This window comes from Carassius gibelio, chromosome B17, assembly GCF_023724105.1.
Source record: "Carassius gibelio isolate Cgi1373 ecotype wild population from Czech Republic chromosome B17, carGib1.2-hapl.c, whole genome shotgun sequence".
Lineage (NCBI taxonomy): Eukaryota > Metazoa > Chordata > Actinopteri > Cypriniformes > Cyprinidae > Carassius > Carassius gibelio.
The window spans coordinates 17,475,004-17,499,448 of record NC_068412.1 but is presented as its reverse complement, the minus strand read 5'-3'; the positions used below and the strand labels follow the sequence as shown (position 1 = coordinate 17,499,448).

General features: G+C 36.3%; 1 protein-coding gene across 3 annotated transcripts; it reads left to right on the top strand.

Moving 5' to 3' along the window:
- The first annotated feature begins 871 nt into the window (after positions 1 to 871).
- On the top strand, positions 872 to 24,445 carry stac (SH3 and cysteine rich domain). Of its 3 annotated transcripts, XM_052581152.1 has the most exons (13): positions 872 to 1,300; positions 3,982 to 4,018; positions 5,106 to 5,460; positions 9,972 to 10,001; positions 12,374 to 12,474; positions 17,103 to 17,184; positions 17,304 to 17,410; positions 18,521 to 18,602; positions 19,205 to 19,272; positions 20,167 to 20,261; positions 21,195 to 21,246; positions 22,698 to 22,835; positions 22,916 to 24,445. In XM_052581152.1, the coding sequence occupies exons 2-13, from the start codon at positions 4,013 to 4,015 to the stop codon at positions 23,012 to 23,014; spliced, it is 1,215 nt and encodes a 404-aa protein (XP_052437112.1). In that variant the 5' UTR covers positions 872 to 1,300; positions 3,982 to 4,012; the 3' UTR covers positions 23,015 to 24,445. The 3 variants fall into 3 exon arrangements, with proteins under 3 accessions (XP_052437112.1, XP_052437110.1, XP_052437111.1); XM_052581150.1 differs by lacking the exon at positions 3,982 to 4,018 and having other exon boundaries at positions 873 to 1,300; XM_052581151.1 differs by lacking the exons at positions 3,982 to 4,018; positions 9,972 to 10,001 and having other exon boundaries at positions 873 to 1,300.

Below are 24,445 nucleotides of genomic sequence, written 5' to 3'. Positions count from 1 at the left end.
TCATAAAGTGAACTTTTGGCACTCAAATATCATTGTCTAAAAGACTTTATAAAATTTTTTTGTGAAATATTTGTTTTAAAAAAAGTTACAAAAATTGACATTTTATGAATGCATAATATTTCTATTTTATTGTTATAGAGTAAAGCAAATTCTCAATTTACATTACTCTGAATAAACCTGTATTCAAAAGTTGCATCCCAAATATACACTATACGATATGTAGGCCTACTTGTGTATTGCTCACCCATCATCTTGGTATTTAAAGTGCACATTTTCTTTTTGGGCTTTTCAATGTGAACAAATTACTCACACTATTTATACAATAAAACAACAAAGAATAGTGCATAAACTGGGATGCACATTAATTTGAGCATGTACAGAATGTTGTTTGAAACACCCCTGACTATAAAGTGCAAGCCATGACATTTGAAAAGTCTGGTAACCCATATTCAGGATCGGTGCTCTGCATTTAACCCATCCAGTGCACACACGTATCAGTGAATAAGGAACACACACACACACCTACAACTCCTGCCAGCAGTAAGACTTGAACCTGTGATCTTCACGTTACAAGTCAGACTCTCTAACCATTAGGCCACAGCTGCTACTACATATATAAATCCTACATAAGTAAAAAGAACAGCCTATCTACGTCTCTTTTCCACCCCCCAAATTTTGTTTAGAATTTCTTCTTTTCTACAAAGGCAGATCCTCTCCAAAACCCCTATAAACAGCACTAGATCCAGAAATAAAACAAAAACAGTAGCACTACCATTAACAGTATTATTTTTAGATTCACAATTAATGGATAATTGTGGAGATAGGAACAGAGGTGACAACAGCCCGCCCGCTCACTAAAAATCTAAATTGGATCCATTAAAAAAAAAAAAAAGGTTGGAATTTTATCAGATCTGAACTCCTCCTATAGCGGTTTCTGATTGGCTGATCCACAGCCTGACAGTCAAATCCAGTAAGTCTGCTGGACGAATCTGACTAATGAGGTGAGTTCCTCTCGAGCTGACTGCGTCTCCACTATGCAACATACAAACTGATGGAAAGTCTATAGACGAGTGCGGTAATAGTACACCGTTTATTCTCCGCGCATCGGCAGTTCTGAACTTCCAGCTCAACTCAACATGTAAAGCGCGACGGGTGCCCAGACACAGACTGGTGCTGCTCAACTGTGATCAACATGATTCCGCCAGCGAACATGATCCAGGAGGACATGATGGGCAAGGAGAGCGAACGGGAGGACCGTGAGCCCCAGTCACCCACATCCATCAGCCAGCACGAGTCAAAGGTTTGAAACTCACATCTCATAGAAACATCACTCACAGAGATTATTATACTCCTTTTAGCGTCTGATTTTGCCGCTGTGTCTTAAACTTTGACATGATGTTAATTTACTCGTCTACTGCAAATTGAATTATTTGGAGGCTAGCACTTACCTCTGTGTTAAATACAAAGAGTGTCGTCGTTACACATCTTGAAACACTGAGAGGTGTAGACTACTAACAACATTCACCGTAAACGTGGGCGCTTTACATTTAGTTTAGTACATTTATTATGGCAGGCCAAACAGATTTACTTGTACAAATAATTATGTCACCCCATCACCTTGCTCAACCTTGTTTTATTTAAAGTACGTTAATTTAAAAAAAGGTGAACAAACATCAGTAACATTAAAATTACATTGTAAACAAGTTTTATGGGCCTGCATAAGACTATAGGCTAACAAAAGCAACAGATGGACCAGTTCTGTCATTTACATATTAGACATAGGTGAAATTTCTTTTCTTTTCTTTTGCGACGTCAGTTTTTTTTATTTCCACAGAGTCATTTCTGCTGTCATGTTCACCCCTGTATTTTATTTCTAAATGGTTATGGTTAATACATGGTTTTTACAGCTTACTGTGTAGGTTATTACAACGACACTCATACTGTCCAGTTTTCGGTCAGGTATTCACCTATCCTGTGAAAGTAGAATGAAATATTTGACTCAAATGACCTTTGATAATATTTATAAATTATGCATCTGTTGCTTTATGTCTACCAATAACACTGTGCACATCTCCAAAATAATCTAAATTCAGAAACCACCCCATACACTGGCGATATTATCATTAATATTAAATTGTTTATTTGCAATAGGGCTAATATGTGGCCTAGTTGAAGTTACCTTTGCAAAAGATATGTACACATAAAAAAATGTGTAATACTGCAGTAATTTTTTTAATTATTATTTAGTTTCAGTTGATTTGTTGTGTGTGATTTTAAGATCTGATGTGTGAGGTCATAGCAGGTGGGGTTTTTTTGTCATGGAGTTCGAGCTCATCTGTTTTTCTGGGTCATCTGTTGCCCATAGTTCTACATTCAGCCCTCAAATGTTGGACGGTCACTGTGCTTTTAGAGCTCTATACCAGTTGGGATTTTTGTACATTTATTGTCTTTAAATCAGAAGAGATTAAGTTCTGCAAGGCGGTAAGTAGTGCTTTATTTATTAATGTAGTTATTCAGAAACAGATTCATTATTTAAATTGACTTTGTGTCATTCCCCTCCTTCCCTAAAATGCTGTTTCAGTCAAACTGTGTGCACTGAGTGTGAAAGTTTTAAATGTGTACATTATCCATGGCATTAAGTTGTTAAATATTGCTTTCACTCATCGGATGAGTCTTGAGGGATTTGTGTGTAATTGAGAGCTGTTACTTTGAGCAGTGGGATCACTTACAATTTGATGTTATTTACTGAAGCCCTGTGGAAATGTATTTAATCCGATCATAAGTTGTTTGAAAAAGGACATTTCCTTTTGAAATGGAAAGAATCTGAAACCACATTATATTTGATTTATGACCAAAGGCTAGTTTTCATGTCAGTTCTTTTGGATGTCCATTGCAGTATTCACTTGAAAATATGCAAAAATAAGGATGTAATAGACTGCTAAAAAGAATATGACTCGTTATTTGTTAATGGGAGACTTTAATGCAAAATAAAAAATATATTCATAACTTAATCTCCAGTGCTGGTTGCATTTCACAGTTTTCCAAGAAGCAATAGGCTCTTAGTAAGAAGCCAAACTATCCTGCAGGGTTGTACATCTCGTTTGAACCTATTTCTAGACTAATAATGAAGATGTTACTTCTAGAGAAGAACTTGGTCCCAATAATCAGAGAATTTCATCATTATTTATGAGGGATTTTATTTGCTATCAACCATCTTAGAGCTAAATTACTAAAATCAGACCATATCTGTCCCAATTAACATATTCATGAGCACATGGCACCTTGAACTGATCCAGGAACACCTTTTATGACTAAAACCCAAAGTGAATTTTTAATCTCTCAGTGTTTCTGGTCTCCAGTGTGACTTATTGCTCTGTATTCATTTGTGTTTGATTAGATAAAAATGTGTTTCGAGTAAAGCGGGCCTAATAAAATGTGTCCCTCCTTCTCTAAAGACAGCAATCTTGTGCTGAAAAAGACCTGACTTCCACCTTAATCAGCTCCATATCTCAGATTTGTCCTTCAGGGTAGAGCAGGACGCACATTTGGTGCTGACAGCAGCAGAATTGAATTCTAATAGATGTATAAGATTCGCGATTTTCTGCTGGAACTGCCCATTATTTTTGGAAGTGGTACTTTCAGTGCCTTTCTAATTTAAACCTTCATATCCTGTGTGAAATTTCTTTAAATTATTTAGTTGGTCTTTTATAATGTCCATATTTAGGTCATATTTCTCTCATTAACCATTTGGATCTGTGCAAAAGGGAACATCTGTTGACAGTTATATAGCTTCATTTCTAATATGTTAGGAACCTAGCCTCAAAATCTTAAAATGAAATCCTAGACATATGCATTTTCAAGCATTAGTCTCAGGTATTGATTTTTGTGTGTGTGTGAGTTCCTGTTTGATTAATTTTATTGTAACTGTCAGTCATAGTGAGACTTGAGCTAAATGTCAATGTTTCTTTCTGTTGTTTACAGTTAGTTCTGCCACAAAGCAAGTGCCTTGTAAATGTCAGTAAGTACTTAAAATATTTTTTTAACAAACAGTATTTGCACCCTAATAACTCATTTGATGTTATTTACAGGGATTTCAGGCAGAAGAGCTGCTTGTGCCTGTAAGTTGACAGTGAACTATGAGCACTGATGGACAGGAGCGGTGAGGGAGGGACTAATCGATCAATCACTCTCCATTGGCCATCAGAGATCAATAGGTCATCGTCATACACAGGCATGCAGCTCACTAAACACACTGCACTGATCCTCTGCTCTTATTGGTGGATACATAATGTCAGAGGACTGTCCAAATGGGCAATATATATAACACACACATACAGTACATACACAAAAAAAAAACATATATAGGGCCCCCACCATAAGGAGAGTTATCATGCCAGCTAATAGAACAATCACTTGCATGATCAGGCCAGTAATGCAGTGTCACGAAACCTTACATTTGTTGTTCTTTTACATGTTTTTTATATCTTGCAAACTAAAACCGATAGCAGGGGTTGAAAATGTTGTCACTGTTTTTCAGCAAAAGTGTGTTTGTGAATTCATAGCTGTCTATGTCACATGTGATTTGTGGAGTTGCATGTCTACCCTTGTCTAACCTTTAGTATTGGGCACTTTATATATGTTTTCTGATTTGAATAAGATTTCTGTGCACAGTACTTTGGGAAGTAGTGCAGGTTACTGTGGCCTAGAGGACATTTTTAGTAGGCAAGGATGAGCCTGGTGGGTGTTGTCAGCTAATTTAGAGGGCTGTCAGTGTATGACTGATATCATGGGTAATGTGCACCGCACAAAGATGTCACGTACCAAGAGACATGACAGCTCATCTTTCTCTTCGTTTCCTCTTTTCTCTTTCATTAACAGAACATACATAATCTGTAATTTTAGCCTTGCTGAGTTAGGTTAACATCTGATTGCTGGAGAGATGGTATAATCATCTGGAGGTTGTTTCAGTGAGAATGCCCTCATTTGACACCTGCCAAGCGTCAAAAATCACCCACTCACAGAGTTTAATGCTCCGGGGGCTGTTTACGTCATATGGGGTTGAGCATTTGTCTAAATCAGATGCTAATGTTTTATGTTTGTTTCAGCTGCAGAGGCTAAAGCGATCACTATCCTTCAAGACCAAGAGTCTTCGCAGCAAAAGTGCAGATAATTTTTTCCAGCGGCCGATGGAGGATGTGAAGTTTCAGACCGAACTGCTCTCTGATGTCAGCAGCAGCACAGGTCATCTGAGCACCATCGGCATGTCCGTCTCAGCATCCCCAGCGATGTCACTTCCTCCACCACCCCCTCCACTGCCCACCGTCATCCCGGGCAACCTGCCCATCACAATCTGTTCTCCATCCCGTGCCCCACGCCCAGCGGACCCCAACGCACACACGTTTCTAGAGCACATCTTCAAAAAGCCCCATTTCTGTGACGTCTGCAACCACATGATTGTAGGTAAGCGGACGTTTTTATCTTTATGTGACTGACGACAGCTTTGCAATCTCATTACAGATAATGCTTATTTAGACAGGGGGGGCTATTTTGATCTCTAACATAATGATTGTAGATTAGATGACTGAAGGCATAATCTAAAATATTCTATTACCCATCTGTTGTCCAGCCTCCAGACGCTAAAGTTTTGTTACTGTGGACGACGCCAAAACACAATGATTTGAGGATTTAGAGAGCGGTGAACAATGACAGAGTGGCACGACGTAATGAGTTAAAGACTCCATGAGATAAAAATCGAATGATTGTGGCTGTAGGTCAATTAGATTTGAGGCCATATGTGAGAGCACTCCTAAAAGCTTACAAAACCTGTAGCACATATACTCTACTGTTCACTGGATTGTGGTCTGTAAGTAAAAAGGTCAATTGTTCACAAATACAGTAAAAATTAGGGTTGTAATGATCAACTCACGATACGATTCACAATACTGATTTCACGATACAATTTATTCACATAAAAAAATAAATAGATTTAAGACAATTTATAAGTTAAAAGGTGACCTTTTATTATTGCTTGGACAAAATGCTGCACATTTCTTTTGAAATGTGAATTGTCGAAATATGTTTCTTAACATGAAAACTAAATTAAAATGTAAAAAAAACAAATCAAACAAATAAAAAAAATGCATAGTTATAATAAAATTCTAGCAATATATGTTTCTGTGGGCAGTGGCTATTTAAACAAAAAGGAATAGTCCCACCTACAAGTCCTGCTTAATACAAGTGCATCAAAATAGGATTTATGGGGACCTCTCAACTCTTTTCTGATTTTTTGAAAATGTTTTTAAATGGGTTATAATGTTTTTTTAAAGTCTGTCACCAAAATGTGTTTTTATTGTTGGAAAGGGTAGTCAAGACAGAAGTAAATCAAACTGAGGTGTAATGTAACTAATCGAATACTAACCCATAGCTTAAGGGTGAACAAACAAACACACACACACACACACACACACACACACACAATGTATGGCAACACTTTATTAGGGACCAGTTCTCACTATTATCTAGTTGGTTATTAGAATGCAAATTGTTTAATAGTACTTAAAGCACATATTAGTCTGTAATATATTCTGAATAGTGTTTTATGTTTTGAATGTACAATGTGTGTGAGAAAGAAGAAGAGTGTGTGTCTGGTTGTGACTGGCATATGGATCTGTCAGGCCTCATCACCTCTTTACCTCACTAACACTCCCTCAGAAGAGCACACTAATGAGGGCAGGGCTCCAGATCCCATCCTGGCACATCCTTATGAAAAGGACATCAAGAGGCCAAATCATGCATTTCAAAACTTTGTACTAAATTTAGAGAAACCTGAGCTTACACAGCATTAGATGAGGAACGATCTGTCGGCTCATTATCCCACAGCATTCTAATTACTGCCATGCATGAAGGTGAGTTTTATGAGATCTCACCAGTTGTCTGGAAAAAATACAGAGTTGAAGCTGTAGTTCTTCTGCTTATGTGTGGAGTCTCAATTTCCTGCTGTGACTAATGGGTCATTACTAAATAACAAAGTGTGAAATCTCCTCATATGGATCGGATGTCATGACACCTGTGTGTGACCCAAATCTCCACAGGTTGATTAAATATGAGCCCACGTGCTGTTGACCCAAATCTCTGCCTTTGGATCAGATATCAGGACACCGGAATGAACTGGGTTTCAGCATCACGTGCCTTTGTTCCATGCTTGTTTGTGATAGCCAGTAGTGGGGTGATACAGATACCTGACCTGTTGCTATGTTGTTGTTGTTGTTTCTTTATCATGGCATCATTTATTTTTGATTATATATGTTTTTACTTTAACTTTTAGATTTTATTGTTTAACTGGTCTCAGAGACTCTCCTTGACTTTTAATCTTAAACTATGAAAATCCATTGTTAAATAGAAATCTATATATATTTAAGAGTAAAATAAACATAAACCATTTCAGTATTTATTTTGTGAAAACTATACATATTTTATATACATATACAAAAAATTTTATAAAATAAAGAATCACAACCACTACAACTAGCATTTGGAGTTTTCAGTATTACTAAATAGAGATCGACCGATATTGTTTTTTTGACAGCCGATGCCGATATCTTGGAATTGACATGGCAGTGGGGCCGATATAAAGCCAATATGATTTTTTTCATTATTATTATTAATATTTAAGAAATGTTAAATAATTTGACAATGGATTAAAAAATAAATGTGTAAAAGAAACATGATTATACTTTAGATTACAGTGTTTTTCACACATAAATAAATAATTAATAAAAATATAATTAAAAAGTAAGTAAACACCGTAGCCAACAGGGCACTCAGTATTCTGGGAAGTTTGTTTGCACTGGGAATCATATTTTTCATATAAAGCCAGGGTAACACAGCACTCATTTTACATACAGCACACAGTGAAAATGACATGAATATGCATTTGCATAAACTGCAGCACAATTTGAAATCACAAGTTTAAAGTTTAAAGCATTCAATTCACATGGACTGACCATCACACAAAGAACACACGATCATGCTGGATAAAAATGCACACTTCACAAGATCTCAAACCTGGATTAGAGTTTGTAAGGTTTGTGAAATGAAATGTTCATTAATCATTCAAAGATTTGTTTAAATTATGTAAATGCATCTTTGCTTAATGCTGACTGTAAACGAGAAAATATTATAATGTTTGCCTTTCTATTAGTAATAGGCCTAATATAAAAGCAATCATTCTAATACTTACTGTATACATTAATTTTAATGTTTGTTTAACTGTTCTATTAGATTAAATATCGGATTAAATATTAAATAACTTTAGTAATAGTTTAGCCATGGCCGATATATCGGTCCACCACTATTACTAATGTTAACTTTCTTTAAGTCAGTTGCTTACCGAATATTTTTCTTATCGGTGTCCATTTCCAGTTCCAAAAATAAAATAAAAATATTTTACAAAAATTTAAATTATTTTGGTTGCATGTGTTTACACAATTTTAGTGTATAAATTAAGTAGAGGGTCTGTGTAAAATGTGTCTCTTCTAAAATGCCAAAATTAAAGAAACTCCCACTAAACACCCACTTAACTGTGTGGGTAAAAACTAAAGGAATTTAAGAAATGTTTTAATGGTCATTTTGTGCAGCTGTAAAGATATTTGCAAGATGCATTTCATTCAGAATGAACATTTAACAAGTGTGTTCTGTATTAATAATACTTCGTATTGAGCTCATTTCAAAATGTCAGTCAGCAATTTACATAGCATTTTCTGGATCGGAGAGCAACACGTTTTTCATGCTGATGTTCTCTCATGTTTGGCTAAAGCAGAGGCATCTATTTCTAAAGACACAGAAGCCATGCTGTATTTCAAAGTATAAAAGGAGGCTTAGCATATTGGGAATATGGTTGGCTGTCTGTGTGGGTGGATTCTCAATCCCATTGGGCAACTGATGACATTAACAACATTGAAATGAAGTCCACATAACATCTTTTGCAGCTTTTGCAAGTGTTGATGAATGATGCAATCATTTTCCTCTTTTTCCCTTAGGGCACACAAGTCCAAAATGAAGACCAAACATTTTATGACTTTGATCAAATATTCTAATAGCCCTTTCATGCATTTTAGTGAAACTTTGCCTGAACTAGAACTTAGTTGATGTCGTTTTCATTCGAAATGTTCTGCCCTGCATCACCTCTCAACCCAAGACAAAGTACTCAACACATAAATACTCAATCATTAAACACATTAAAGATTTTTTGCTGAAGTGATCAGCACAGGGAGGCATAAGAGAGTCTGGACCGAGCATGTGATCTTTGATTAATCGATGGATGGCTGGAAGCAGCTTGTTGTAGCAGACAGGGGCGAATGAGCCCAGTGATTCAACACCGGGACCTGATGTTTTCACCCTATTAATCATTTCACATTCATATTTTATTATTTAAAACAACATTTTCATTCATCATTTTAAATCTTAAAGTCACTCCAGAAGAGAAATATATTATTTTCAATGATTTTGTCTTGTGTAGTTAAAAGGATATTTCACCCAAAATGTAAATTCTATCTTCTGCACATGTTCTGCAGAAGATATTCTGCTTTAGCCAAAAATGAGAGAACATAAAAGAAGCTATTTCTCAAAATATCCTTTTCTTTTTTCATAATGAAAGGCCAGATTTAGATCCAATAAACTTCCATTGAATGGACAAAAAAACTACACACCACAAAATATCTTCTTCTGTGTTCCACAAAAGAAAGTCGTAAAGCGAATGACCTAGGAGTGTAAATGATGACAGAATTTTGGTGAACAATCCTTTAAATAGTATTACAACAAAGAGTTCAGAGATACGTGTTTTGAAAATGGAAACCTTTAATGAGCTGTAACTAATGCCGTGTTGCCTTGTTTGACCACCATTTTATTTTTATATTTCAAGAAATAATTGTAATGCAAGAGGGATTCTCTCCTGTAATTTTTTTTTTTTTTAGCTTGCCAAGGGGGAGCAGGCAAGGTGTTCGGTAAGTCTGTTCTGTTTGATGATGAATTGAACTCTTTAGAAACTGAATGAATATAGATAACTTCCTTCACCCACCTCCAACCCACCCTCTTCCCGCTTCTGTGCTCATAATGACTTGTTCAGCAACCATTAGGAAATGCATATGATGAAGAGGCTCCTCATATGCTTTCCAGACCAATGCTTAATAGAATTTTCCCCCAGAGTGGTCAATATCAATACCCTTATTCTATGATGGGATTGTTTTTTGTTTCTCATTACTGTCACAGGAATATAGATTGTGTTACTCTGTGTGTGCTGTTTTCCAGAGCTTTGCTATGCATGCTGTTGTTATATACTGTAGATGATGGTTTACTTTGTTCTGGTGGTTAAATGTTAATTAAAACATCTATTTTGTGTGCTTGGATATAGTGGAAGATACAGATGTTTTTACCAGTATTTGGCTTAAATCTCAATAAAGTGCTGCTCGCTTTTGGGAAGCAGCTGGAAAGGTGACTTTAACATACAGTAATTAGTATTTATTGTCTTACCACAACAAAAAATCTGTTTATGTTTATCCTGCTGCTGCACAAAGGCAGTTTTTTAATTTCTGAAAGCAATTAAGCCTGATTAATTCTCCATTACCCAAAGATCATCCAAAGAAGCATGCATCAAAGTGTTGCATAATTTGCCATGGGAAAAGCTGTTTATTTTGGTTAATGAAACATTCAGTTCTATCTGTAAGAAATAAACGCAATTTTACCTTGAGTTCACCCCTGAGTTATCATAATGGGAGGAGTCAGAGGCATCTATGGATTAAAGAAGTTTTTATTATTATTTTATGGAACAAGAGTGTTGTTACTGGAAGGAGCAGAAAATGGATTGTTATATATAACATGCTCTTGGTGAATTTATTTTAGCAATTTTTTTTAAGGCTGTACAATGAATCGAAATTAAATAGCAAAGGCAATAAATCATGATTAGGCAGAAGCTGCGATGGTCATGCTTATCTTTCAGTGAAGCACGGTTCTATGATCAGTAGAAAATATCCATCCAAAGGCCAGTTATGAAGTGAATTTGGAGTTAAAATTTTTAAATGTGGTATTTTCACGTTTTCAGATGGAGCAGTATTTACTACACAGTGCCGTAGTTCACGAAGATACGCAAACAGCTGTAATTATGGAGAACGAGTTTATTGATTTCATAATCCTACAATTAAATCATCTTCGATGAATGTGATTTTTCATAGCTTGTCAGAAAACTATGACTGTTTAGTAAATGCTGCTCCACCTTAAAGAAGGTGATGGAAATTTACTGCTAATCACAGAACCGGCTTTACTGACTAAATGAGCATGACAATCGCAATTAATCATGTTTGATTAATCGTGCAGCCCTATTTTGTTTACAGTTTGTTTGCAGTATGATTGACAGAACCTTAGAGTTTTACAGCTTGCACATTGTGACTTCTGTGGTGGAGATCTACATTCTCTGAATTCAAGTGAACTCAAATGTTATGCACAAATATCGATATCAGGCAAAGCATACACATATAGCTTTCTTCTGTCTTTCTTCCTTCTACATTCTTTTTCCCTCTAAGTGTCTAAATCAATGAAACCGTGTCTCTGAATGCATGTTCTGAGCATCAGGTGTTGGGATATCAAATTGTGAAACTGAGCAAATATAAGAGTAGGATTTCTTGGAGTAGGTTTTATTGGATAGTGTCTTGCACATTCGTTCTCAAATCTTCGCTTTGCTCTCGTTTGTCTTCAGCTGTTTCTGTTCAGCTTAGCATTAACACCTGCATTTTCCCGTTTCCAGTACTACCAATAAGTGTGAATTCTGCAAGTGTTTCTGTGAAGTGGAATTTAAGAATATTCTTATAAGCAATCTTCTTTTTAGGAAAAGGAAATATAGGCCAGAATGATGACCAACAACCTGAACACTTGCAGAATTGCTCCCCACACTCTTAAAAATAAATGTTCCATGAAAAACCTTCAAAATCCATTAAACCTTTCCATAGTTTTCTTTGGGAAAACACTCTTTAGATAACTTGAATGTTCTTCACACTAAGAAAAAAAGTGCACTTTTGGAACATTTTCCCAAGTGTTTGATATTCTAACCCTTCACTAAGAACTTCTGACAGAATTATATGGAATGTCATGTTAAACTGCTGTTTATGAATTTATTGTGGATGATAGTAAACAAACTATTGCTTTTGATAATAGAATTTCCCAACAAAACTGCACTTGTGGAAACTTTGACCTGTATTTGTTGATCACTATCTGTTGTTTAGCAGTAATATACCATTGCTTTGTACAAATAACCTTTATATTCAATAAGTTTGCTCTCAAAAGACATTTAAATCTGATATTAACTGAATTTGACCTCAACTGCTAGGCACCAATGCTAAGCTGGGCCTCCGGTGCAAAGCCTGCAAGATGGGCATCCACAACAAGTGCCTGGATCGAGTTGGACAGCAGAGATGCATGGGGAAATTGGTGAGATATTTTTTTTTACTTTATTTGAATTGAGTGCTTTTTCCCTCACTTTGAAATTGAATGTGGAACTAAACGTATTCAGTGTTTGTTCGTTTGTTAATGAGGTTGTCCAATATTTGTTTATCATATGAAGAGGCTAATTAAGACATTACATAACAGATAGTGCTGCAATGAAAACACACTTCTCCGGTCTCCACTGATGGAGAAACCAAGTCCATACTTATAATTTGCAATATCACTTTCTTGGTGTTCCTCTGGCAGTAGGTGAAGATTTTTAGTGTGAGTGTTAAGATATGATACTCTTCACAGTGTTATTTTTGGTGATTTGAAGGTGTGATTCATCAGTCTCTTTTCCTTCCATGAATTTATGTGTGAGAATGAATGTTAGTGATTCTCCGGTGTGAACTAGAGAAAGTGAGAGAGAAGAAATATGGGAAAGTTGATACAGAATATCAAGATTCATCTATCAAGTAAACACCTCTGTGCTTTGCTCAGGGGACCCACAAGTCAAGACTCTTCTGGGAAATTCACACGCCCCCTCCACACACAGGGAAAAAAATGGCAAAAAGGAAAAAGTGCTAAAATTTCCATTGCTTTTCCCATGGCTTCAGTGCAGTACCGGAGTGAGTCAGGTTTCTCAGAGAAGGACTGAGTGACCTTGAGAACAAGTTCAGCTTTCTCAAAAACCTATTCCTATGTAGAAAGAAGCCATAATGCTAAAGACAGAATTGCTAAAATAAAAGATTGGATTAATAATGACATCAAGATATATTTATATATGTGCAGAATAAAATGTTTAAAGGGGCCATGACATGGATGTTTGACCTGTTTACTTACAATGTTAATAGTTTTTTTGCAAAAAAAAATGTGTAAAAATGATTATTTTCAACCCTCTGTTTTTAAGGGGCGTGTCCTTTAAGCCTTCTCAATAATCAGCCAATAACCAATAACCAATCTTATGATTGGCTGATGTCATTGCATAGGAAGCGGTATCAATGCCCCCATCCCCCCCCCATTGCTTTTAGGTGTTTTGACATCATGATCAAAATAAAATGGTCATTTCCTGACAATGCATTATGAAATAATTTACTTGTGGTTTGTGATGCATCTGCAGTCAGATCTAGTACCACTTCATCTTTCAACAAATGTTTCTTTGTGAATTCTCTATGACATTGTGCCTCGTTAACAAAACAAAATGCTCTGATCAGTCCTCTGACACGATCCAGGGTGCTTATTGGTGGAGAGGACACAGAGGGATGAAGCCAATCAGTGTATGGGGATGATTAAGAGTCCATGATGGTCAGAGGCCATTGGGCAAATTTGGCCAGGATGCCGAGGTCACACGTCTACTCTTTTTCTAAGGACATCCTGTGATTTTTAATGACCATAGAGAGTCAGGACCTCGGTTTAACGTCTCATCTGAAGGACAGTGCTTTGTATAGTATACCGTCTTTACTATCCACTTGTTCCTTATGTTGGGATTCTTCTGATATCTATACAAAGACGCGAACACTCTCAGCATAATCAAGTGTCAAGCCGTTGAGAGGCTGAATGCCAGTGGGCGGGGCCTATGTTGAGAAGGTGACTATTCGTCAGTGTCTTGCTGGTACAAAGATCTCTTATATGGCAAAAGATCAAGACAATTTTGATTTCTCATGTTTTGACCCCTCTGTTCAGAAGTTTGGGGTCTGTAAGTTTTTATTTTTTGCATTTTTGAAACCCTAATTGTGAAATGTTATAACAGTTAAAAATTACTTTTTAATATATTTGAAATGTTACTTATATCACATGGTCCTATAGAAATCATTCTAATGTGCATTTTTATGATCATTTTATTGATTTTTGAAAGAAGAACACAACAGAGCTGTGGGTAGAATGGCCTTTGACCAGCGTTTTTTTATTCTTAGAGTCCAGCACTTTTGGTTCTAGTACTATAGTATGAGCTCATCAACACAGGAAGTGGAAAAAAATGCTGTGATGGCACTTCAGACCATTTGGTGGGTTGAGACAACAAGTCTCCCAATGATGTAGTGGGCTCTCACAGATGGAAAATCTAGCTCTGGGGGGGTCAGGATTAAAAAGAGAACAACTCCCCACAGGATTCGCTTCTAATTCCACTTTTGCTCTAAAGTGGACAAGTTGCTATTTTTAAACTCTGCTTATTTCTCTTGGCTTGTCTGAGCAGTGAGAACCATTGAGCTATGAGTGCTTTTCAGAAAAGAGTGCTTAACTACCAGCATGACATGAGCTGAGTCCTGATTGTCAGTCAACCGTTACAACTCCCATTATGTGCAAGTGAACATCGCATGGTGTAGCTATTATTGTTCTTTTAGTTGGTTAAGCAAATTAATCACATGGAAGTTTTTCAGTGGAGTCACTTGATATTTTAGGGCGCTCACAGACATGGTGCACTCTTGTCAAATGCATTTATTAGCATCTACTTCAGCACTGAACATGTCTCTTTACACGCTTTCTCAGCGAGCTCATGGAGAAATGTGACGTACTGTAGCAGCACTAGAGAGCTTCTCTCTGGGTTCGAGTGGTACTTAAATTAGTCCCCAACCTAACGAAGAAGTCTTCAAGTAGATTTGTAATGCTGATGGCGTAGACACCCTGCCAGGACTCAAGACAACAAATACAAATAAGGGAATATTGAGCCTGGCTTCTTTCTTAGGGCTGTGTGTATGTGTGCTCCTGAATGCTAATTAAGCCATAGGAGCTCTTTTTTTATTGATTTGAACCACTGAATCCCAGTGTTAATATATCTTAAAGGGTATAAAATCATTTGCCTCATTACCAGTCATTTATATGAACTTATTGACTGCTATCAGACTGATGATGTATTCATCATTAAAGTGTTGTTATCCTTAAGGCATGACAAAGCAGGAGTTTGACCAGACTTGAATCAAATATACACTAGTAATGCAGCAGTAAAACAGGACACCTGACCTTACATGAGAACACAACTAGGGACATTTATCTGTGTATATACTAGTGTATATGGCTGAGAAATATATAGGTAAAAATACACCTCAATATTTTTTCTATTATATATGTATTTGCTATTAAATGGAACCAAAACATCATATCATAATATGATGGTTTGGGGGAAGTCGTGGCCTAATGGTTAGAGGGTTGGACTCCCAATCGAAGGGTTGTGGGTTCTAGTCTCGGGCCGGACGGAATTGTGGGTGGGGGGAGTGCATGTACAGTTCTCTCTCCACCTTCAATACCACAACTTAGGTGCCCTTGAGCAAGGCATCGAACCCCCAACTGCTCCCCGGGCGCCGCAGCATAAATGGCTGCCCACTGCTCCGGGTGTGTGTGTGTGTGTGTGTGTTCACTGCTCTGTGTGTGTGCATTTCGGATGGGTTAAATGCAGAGCACAAATTCTGAGTATGGGTCACCATACTTGGCTGAATGTTACTTCACTTTCACTTTAATCACAGCAGTTCTTTACAAATGAAGAGTTATATTTAATCATTTTAATTTATATTATGCATCAATGACAATACATAACGAATAGCAATATTTACAAACTACGGTATTTATGTACTATTATTGCTAAAGCACTTTAATAGATGCAGAGATGAGTGATGATGCAAATTAATTTTTTAAATAAGACTTTGAATCAGTTAACTGCAACGACCAGTTTGAAATTAATCTGACACATTAGTTGTTTAGTCATCTCTGTATGAACAGTGTTTGAATGGCAAAACTGTCTACTGACAATCTGTATGAATTCCAATGGCCAAAAAGCACATTAAATTTGATGTGGTATTGTGTGTGTCTGAAGCTTGTGTCAGATGTGATTCTCACTCCTTTCAGTTTGAATCGTCTTGAAATTTCAGCATGCTAGCTGAGATTAAACAAAGAGAGGCACTTAACCTGAAACTATTTTTTAGAGTCTACAGTGCCAATGAAAGAAACAAACATATCTTGTTTACTTTACATCTGTATTTGATGTTAGTTTTATTTCATGATAATATACAGCTAACATTTTTCAGATTGAGAATAACTAGTGTTTTAAATATTTGATTCCCTTCTTTAGAATCAGAATCAGAAGAGCTTTATAACCAAGGATGTTTACACACAAGGAATCTGACTTGACGACAGGAGCTTCCAGTGTAGAAAAAAGTACAGACATAGTGCTGACATACATGATAGTGCAGACATACATAGGGATAACACCATAGGTATGGAATAGCCTGAAACACTAATATAAGATAAAAATAACAACCTGAAATTAAAAAATGTACTACATACTGAAATCGAAGTATAGGAAAACAGTTCTACTGCAGCCACAGTGCTGTCCATGATGGTCAGTGGGGGGAGAGCAGGGGGGTTCCTCCTCAAGTCCACGATCATCTCCACAGCGTGTTAAGACTGCACCAGACAGCCAGCTCTTTAACCTCCTGTCTGTAAGCAGACTCGTATTTATTTAAATTTTTATTTTTATTTTATTTGACCTTTTTACATTTACTCGTATTTATTTAGCATTAATAGATAGTGTTTTATCTGTTGTATGATTTACATGCTCCCAGTGAGGTTACAAAAATTCCCATGGAAATCAACTCTGGGTATAAAAAAGTAAATGAAATCCATTGATCCTGTTTGTGTGATTGCAGCCTAAAGGTTTCCGGAGATACTCGAGCTCCCCTCTGCTGATTCAGGAACAGTTTGGCTGTATTAGGGAGGTGATGCCTATTGGTGAGCAACATGCAACATTTATTCATTCTTTTACTTCTGCACAGTATGCCATAGCATCACCAGCTTGAATATCCTGTTCACTGATATTTTGTAGTATTTTGACATATCTTTTGTCCTAGCCTGTTGCAGTAAAGTTGACCCGGTGTATGAGACTCTGAGATTTGGAACCTCTCTGGCACAAAAGACCAAGCGGACCAGTGGATCAGAGTCACCACAGAGAAACTCTGTAAGAAACGCTTGTTCAGGACTCTCACAGTTTTCTTACCTTTTAAAAAATACATCGCTCCAGTTAGTGTTTCTAAATTAATTATTTAAAATATCATTTTAAACTGTTTTTGTGACTTGAATTTTTCAAATAGTCAAATAATATGTATTTTTTGGAAGTTGCATACTCTTATTTGATTGTGCATGTGGCAGTTTGAATAAATATAATAGTGTATGTGTGTGTGTGTGTGTGAGAGAGAGAGAGAGACTGGTCATAGTAAACATGAATCCATCATTTACCTGCAGGCAATCTGCTTCAGTTTAGGCTTTTAAAAAGATTGATAATGCATTTTAAAATGTGTTTCTGCTTGGCTGCTTGTGCAGAGAGTGAAGCGCTTGTGGTAAAAATGGTGATGATTATTATGATTCATTCAATAAAACACTCAAGAAAATTAAATTTAATCTCCTTGAGCTGCTCTCTGCTCAAGTCTTAATTCAGAATCAGGTCCATTATTTCCTCTCTACACAATACTTTTTTTGTTCTTCTATTAGAGGCATTATCACAGTTCGCAGTTTCTGTTATAAAACAAAAATGTTGTCACCATTATTTTATTTATAGCAATGTATTTGGTCCTTTTTTTGTTTGTTTTTCGCAATTGTAGTATGTTAATACAAAGTTTACATTTTTTTTTTGTACTCACATTGATTTTATCTGTGTGTGCATGTGAATGTTTAAACCATTTAATATGCAGTTACTACGGTTGTAAGGGAATCTAAGGGGCCCAGATGTAATGTTTTACTGCTTGAAACAAACACAGGCACACAAACACACCCTGGAAGGAAGTGATGGTCAGCTTCAGATAATGCCCCTCTAAAGCAAATATGACCAAAAAAGGGAGAGAATAAGAAGAAAGAGAGAGAGAAAAGACAGAGGACACAACATGACAGAATGAAGCTAGGATGAAATAAATCAAATTATTTACAAAATAAAGATAAGTTTGTTTGGCATTTAATAGATGTAACTCTCTGGATAATAAGCCGTTAATATTAATCTTTTCATGTTTATCAGACAAAGACATTTCTTAGGACATGTGTATGTGAGAGAATTCATGTGTTGTTATCATTTGTTCAGACCAGTGACGTGGCTCAGGTGCCAGAAGAAAAGATGGCCCACAGCAGTCGAGCTCAACTCACCAGGAAACCCAGTGACAACGGTAAGATCCCTGTTCGAGTTATGTAAAAAAAAAAGATTCATAGTAAAATAATTATATTCAATAATTAAATTCTACAATTTCCTAATCAAATACATGTTATATTCATTTATAAGCACTACTTATTGTTAAAGTGTGTCTAAAATAACCCCACCTATGATAAAACTGACCCAACAGACGGAGCTCTTGTGAATCTGATCTTCTATCCCACAATCCTTCTTTTGACTCCAAACTGCTAGCTTCTGATCAGACACATTGTTGCAACTCATTAGTGCTTCATATAACATAACAGACCGAATTGGATGGACTGTGATAGTATCAGGGAGATGAATGGTCTTGATCCGGGTGGTCTCTGGTTCATCACAGATTGACCCCAGCTTCAGTGAATGCCCACGACTGTGTGCTCTGGGAAGAGAGAAAGAAATGTAATCTCTGGTGCCACATAGGTGCCAGCATGACCGAGAAACTGGTATTTTTGGGTAATCAGTCCACCACTCTGAAAAATGACCCACTGCATCATTCATTTAAATTAACCTCATGCAAGGTTTATTCTGTCACGATCAACAGTTTTTACTCCTTGATTTTTCTTGTGTTGTGTGTTTTAGTTTTTGCACCAGTGGAGAATGGAACAGAACATTTTCATATTGCTGAAAGGAAAACAGAAGAATCACCTGTAAGCATTATAACATCTCTTTATGTAACACTTTTGAATAAGATACATAACATTTACTAAGCCATTATCCTGTGTCTATAATCAGCCTACACTACCAGTTTTCGGGATTCATTGATGAATAGAAAGATATAAAGATCGCCTTTTAAATGAAACTTTTGTAACATTATACACTATTCCATAAAAAAAAAAGAAATGAATACTTTTATTTAGCAAGGATGCTAAACAAGTGATAAAGACATTTATAATGTTACGAAAGATTTCTAATTCAGATAAATGCTGTTCTTCTGAACTTTCTATTCATCAAAGAAAACAAAAACCTAATAGCTACTGAGCTTTAGACAGAAGTCTTAACAACTAGTCCTGGTGTCCCTTGTTTGTTTCCTTCTTAAAATAAACATTTTTTATGGAGATTTCTGTGTAGCACCATTGCTTGAGACAGAGGTCATGATATTTCGGGCCTGAGGAGAATTATGCTTTTTATAATGATGCTTAGTCAGAATTTTAATTGTGTGGTGTCGATTCTTTCTGATGTTAATATGAAGCAGCTAGCTTCACTTCATTCACTCATGATTCTGTGTGAGGATTTAATGACATCTGAACTCAAGATTTCCCAGGAGCTGGTGGAAAAAGCCAAAATTTAAGTAACACCCCAACCTTAGCCAATATTTAAATCCTAGTAATGTTTGGATTGTGGAATAAATCTTTAACCATAACTATATCTTCCTGGCTCCTGAATTCATTTTTGCACATAAAGGCTTGTATTTATATCAGACTGAGAAATATTCACTGTAAAGAGAGTAACTAGCCCCGCTGTCCCCTGCACACATTTTCAGAAGTAGTGTGTTGATTTGTGATGTCTCTTCCTGTTTTTGTCCCTGTGTGTTTAAACTGTAGTCAAACCGAGAGCTGAAGAGGGACCCTCTGCAGCTCAGTACTTATGTGGCTTTGTTTGAATTTACCCCCCAAGACAACCAAGACCTAGAAATGAGGTGAGAAGAATACATTTTTAGCTGCTGTTTTATTTATTTTGTGGTATCAACAGAAGATGCTAGTATTTTATTTAGTAACAGCTATTACGAATACACACTCACTAGAGCAGCACCAAGTTATTCAGTGTCACGCTGATTTGAGTCTTCACACCTGTATCATGTGGTCATTTCCCTTTTCCAACCCAATTAGTTGTCATGGCAAAGCGCTGTCTGCTGGACAATATCCCGGTGATAACAGTTCACTCAGCATTTCTTAATATGCAGAACACATACTGTGTGCTTACCTACACTGCACGCTCTTGTTTAAACATGAATATTGATGAAAAAATGTTTTAAAAGTTTAGATGCTGACCTTGTGATTAAGGTGCAGTCAAACTTGCTTCAGCTTTTGTTATGAATACGGCAATAGAACAGGTTTTCTATTTTAATAATAAAAAGATAATGAATAAATGAAAGTGAATGGTGCACAGTATTACCAATGTAAATTTGCAATAAATGCAGTCTGTTTTGGTTCTTCATAACAGGCTGAATGTGGACTTAGACATACAGTGCTATAAATGAATAGCATTATAAAGTTAAAAGTCCATGAACATTTAAACCTGTGGATCTGCCAGAGGAACAGCTTGTTCTGGTACTTTGATTGTGACCGCTGTGAGACTGATTCTGATTGCTCACACACACTTCTCTTTACAATCATTCACACAGCAGCACTTTTGTTTCTTTAGGTTCAGGTCTGATTCTCATAACATAACATGTTTTCTCATAACATAGTTTCATTCTGGCCTTATGTAATGGCATGAAGCTATCGCAGAATTTCAGTGCAGCCTCATCAAGGCTTTCATAATCATAAATTAATTTCAAATTTTATTTCCTACTATTGAAAGGGATGTTAGGTCTTAATGTCTGTCCTAATGCATACTTCTCTCTTTACAGACCCGGAGATCGAATAATCCTGGCAGATGATTCCAATGATGACTGGTGGAAGGTACAATTATTACACATTTGCAGAATATTTGATGAAAAAAGACTTCAATGGTTAAACCTTGATTGTCTCCAAAATGTGACAGTCGACATCAATGAAGGCTGGAAACTTTTAAACCACTTTTCAAATCTGAACTGATTTTACTAGGCATTATACACTTGCCGACTTTACAAATGGTTACAGATAAACACTGGGCATCACATACAGTACTAAATGACTGAGGACCACACATTTCCAGACTTTAAAGTTGTTCAGAACACAGCAAACTCATGTAAAAACATTGTGTTGGTTGAAAAATATATAACATATTTGATATTCTCTGACCGGATGGAATCTTTTAGCTTTGTTCAGACTGTCAGTCCATATCCTGTTTTTGTGAATTTGAGTTAATTGATTGACTGTCCACACTTTGTATCGCAACTGTTCAGATATGATTATCCCATGGTGCTCTTTTATTTTAGTGTCTGCATTGATTTCTATAGCAATGATGTTGTGTTGGTATGGCTATGCTAATAACAACAATAACAACAATGACAACGTGATGCCATCGCACTGGGTTATATTACGTTTTATGAGGCAGCAGCAGAAACTTAGGAAGCTGGAATGTGTGGCTTTATTCTATGCTGCTGTCTGTCATCTCAAAGAGGTGTGTAGACCAGCAGTATATTGTCATTTTCTGCTTTACTTGCACTTTGCAACAGCACAACCTTGTTTCTGCAAGGACATTCAGCATGTTTTCTACAAACAACATCTGATGTGTTTACATTTTACATGGCACGAGAAAGTCACAAAATCTGATCTGAGCGGTCAGACTGAAACAGATCTTGATTTTAATTCTTTGGTATTCACACTTGTTAATAAGATCGCATTCCAAACGGATATGATTTCAAAAATTGGATTTGGACTGACAATCTGAACAAGACTATAGTATAGTCTGAAGCTAGAAAATCTGCAAACTGGCTCTGACTTCCTCCAAACTGTAAACCGGGGAAAGAATCTGGGCAAAGCTCACAAATACATAAAAAGCAATACATAAATCATCATGTAATTTTAATAGAGCTATAATACTATTTAATATGGAGTTCACCACCAATACATCGGCAACTTGAGATTTGGTTGGTTCTTTTAAAATATTTCAAAACCGAATACATAGAAACTCTAATGGATTAGTCAAATACAGAAAATGTGAAAAACCATTTCAGTGCTCTTCTCCAAGCATTTACAATTTCATGAGGACTGAAACTTTCATGCTTAAAAAGGACACAAAAGCACCATAAAAAAATAAATGAAGTCTACATGTATTTTATGGTATGTGTGTGCTATATTCCAAAAGTTTAAAGCTTTTGTGTGAGAAACAGACTAACATTTATGTCTAAATTATTGACAGTATTTTTCAAGACGAGTGACTGTGGGTTTAGATTTTTGCTCTTGTGTATTTTGCCAACATTTTCCAGGGTGTGATTGAAGATAGAATAGGTTATTTCCCAGCATCCTTTGCGCATCAGGTGAGGGCGGGCGACAGGGTGTTCAGATGTAACCGAACCTTCATTGGCTGTAAGGAGCAAGGGCAGATCAACCTGAAGGAGGGACAAGTGAGTAGCCTCTAATAATTTCAAACCCGGATTCTCGTCACAGACAGCTTGATAATGCTGCTGTATCGACACACTTTCAGATTTGTGTCAGCGGTGAGGACGAACACAATGGCTTCATCAGAGTAGCGAGTGGGAAAAAGAGAGGATTCGTGCCCTGTGATGTCCTGGAGAATATATGAAGTGAAAGAACAGAGAGAAGAGATGGTTCATTTAGAGAAAAGGAAAGACTTTCCAGCACTGTTTGAATGATCTATGGATCTACCTTTAGTGTGGGCAGACGCTGGAGGGCTCGTCAGGACTCTGTGTCTCCCTCAGTGACAGAAAGAAGAATGGACAATGATTTCAAAGAGTATTTGGACATCTAAGTTGGACCTAAAAATGTGTATATTTAATCTCATTTACTAACAAAACCAAACCATCTGCAAACAAATGCTGCCAGAGAACTAACGCTACTTTTCAAAGCTATTTTTTCAGCCCGTCAAACATGCTGAATGAAATCGAATACTTGTTTCTTGCTAAGTTGAGGTGATGAATCCAAACATAGTGCCTGTTTTTCTTTATTTTTTTAAAGATAGTTATCATTTAAAACCTAAACTTGTATTAGGTTCAAATAAATGCCCTTTGGTTTGGTATTTTGATATCTAACCATTTTCACATTGAGCTTAATTGTCCAAATACTTCTTGGGGCCATTGTTTGTGTGTTTCATTAACTGCTGAATGTCAGTGTCATGTTTCCGTCTCGAGAGAATTGTGTTTTCTGTATTTAATTTATTGAATGTTGGTGTAGGGGGTCGTCAACCACAACACTTTTCACTATCATCTATTCAATATACTGTAGCATCAAAACTCACATTGTTTTGAAATATCTTAATTGTTAAGACAACTTATGTAATGCTTCATATATTTCTATACAATCCAATACATGTTTAATGCTGTGTGATATATGTTCTATTTTAACCCATTCTTTTCAATTAATGTGCAGGTGTATTTTGTTCTTTGACAATTACTTTAAACTTGCAGTCCCAAAATTGTATTTTCCACTCATGCTTCTGAGAACAGAACAGGAATGATCAGATCTCTGCTGATGTTACTTTTAATCCATAGCAGAAAATACACATTCCTTGGTCAAACACAATCTCTGGGCTATGATAAAAGCATGTGGACAAGGGTTTATGCAAACAGATCGTTTTTGTCTTTTATGTCTTCAGATGTCTCTCAAACATAGATGTGCTATATGTCATCTGTTCTAATTATCTTTTATTATTAAGACATTTTATTTTAGAAAAAGAATCATTGTGCTAAATAAAGCAAATTTACACCATTAAAGCAGGTATGACTGAAGAAAATGGTTACAGTAAAAAACAATTAAATTACTGTTTTTATTATTCTTATCGTTATTATTATTTATTTGAGTCTAGTCATGGAAGCATAGGCATCATGTTGTGCCCATTTATGATACATAATATCTGTCTCTTTATAAGATCATTTAACTCATCATGTCTAAGTCTTTTGATATTTTAATTTGAGCTCACTGAAGCTGGCTTATTGTACAGCATGATATTGCGCTGTATATACTTTATGTACAGAATTAAAGTTTATTTATTGATCTA

What these genes read in the sequence shown, in the direction of transcription:
- stac (XM_052581150.1), top strand. Translation starts at nt 1,193, where the DNA reads ATGATTCCGCCAGCGAACATGATCCAGGAGGACATGATGGGCAAGGAG. An exon ending in TAGGGAGGTGATGCCTATTG is followed by an intron (nt 17,185 to 17,303) that starts GTGAGCAACATG and finishes CTTTTGTCCTAG; the next exon opens with CCTGTTGCAGTAAAGTTGAC. An exon ending in TCAACCTGAAGGAGGGACAA is followed by an intron (nt 22,836 to 22,915) that starts GTGAGTAGCCTC and finishes ACACACTTTCAG; the next exon opens with ATTTGTGTCAGCGGTGAGGA.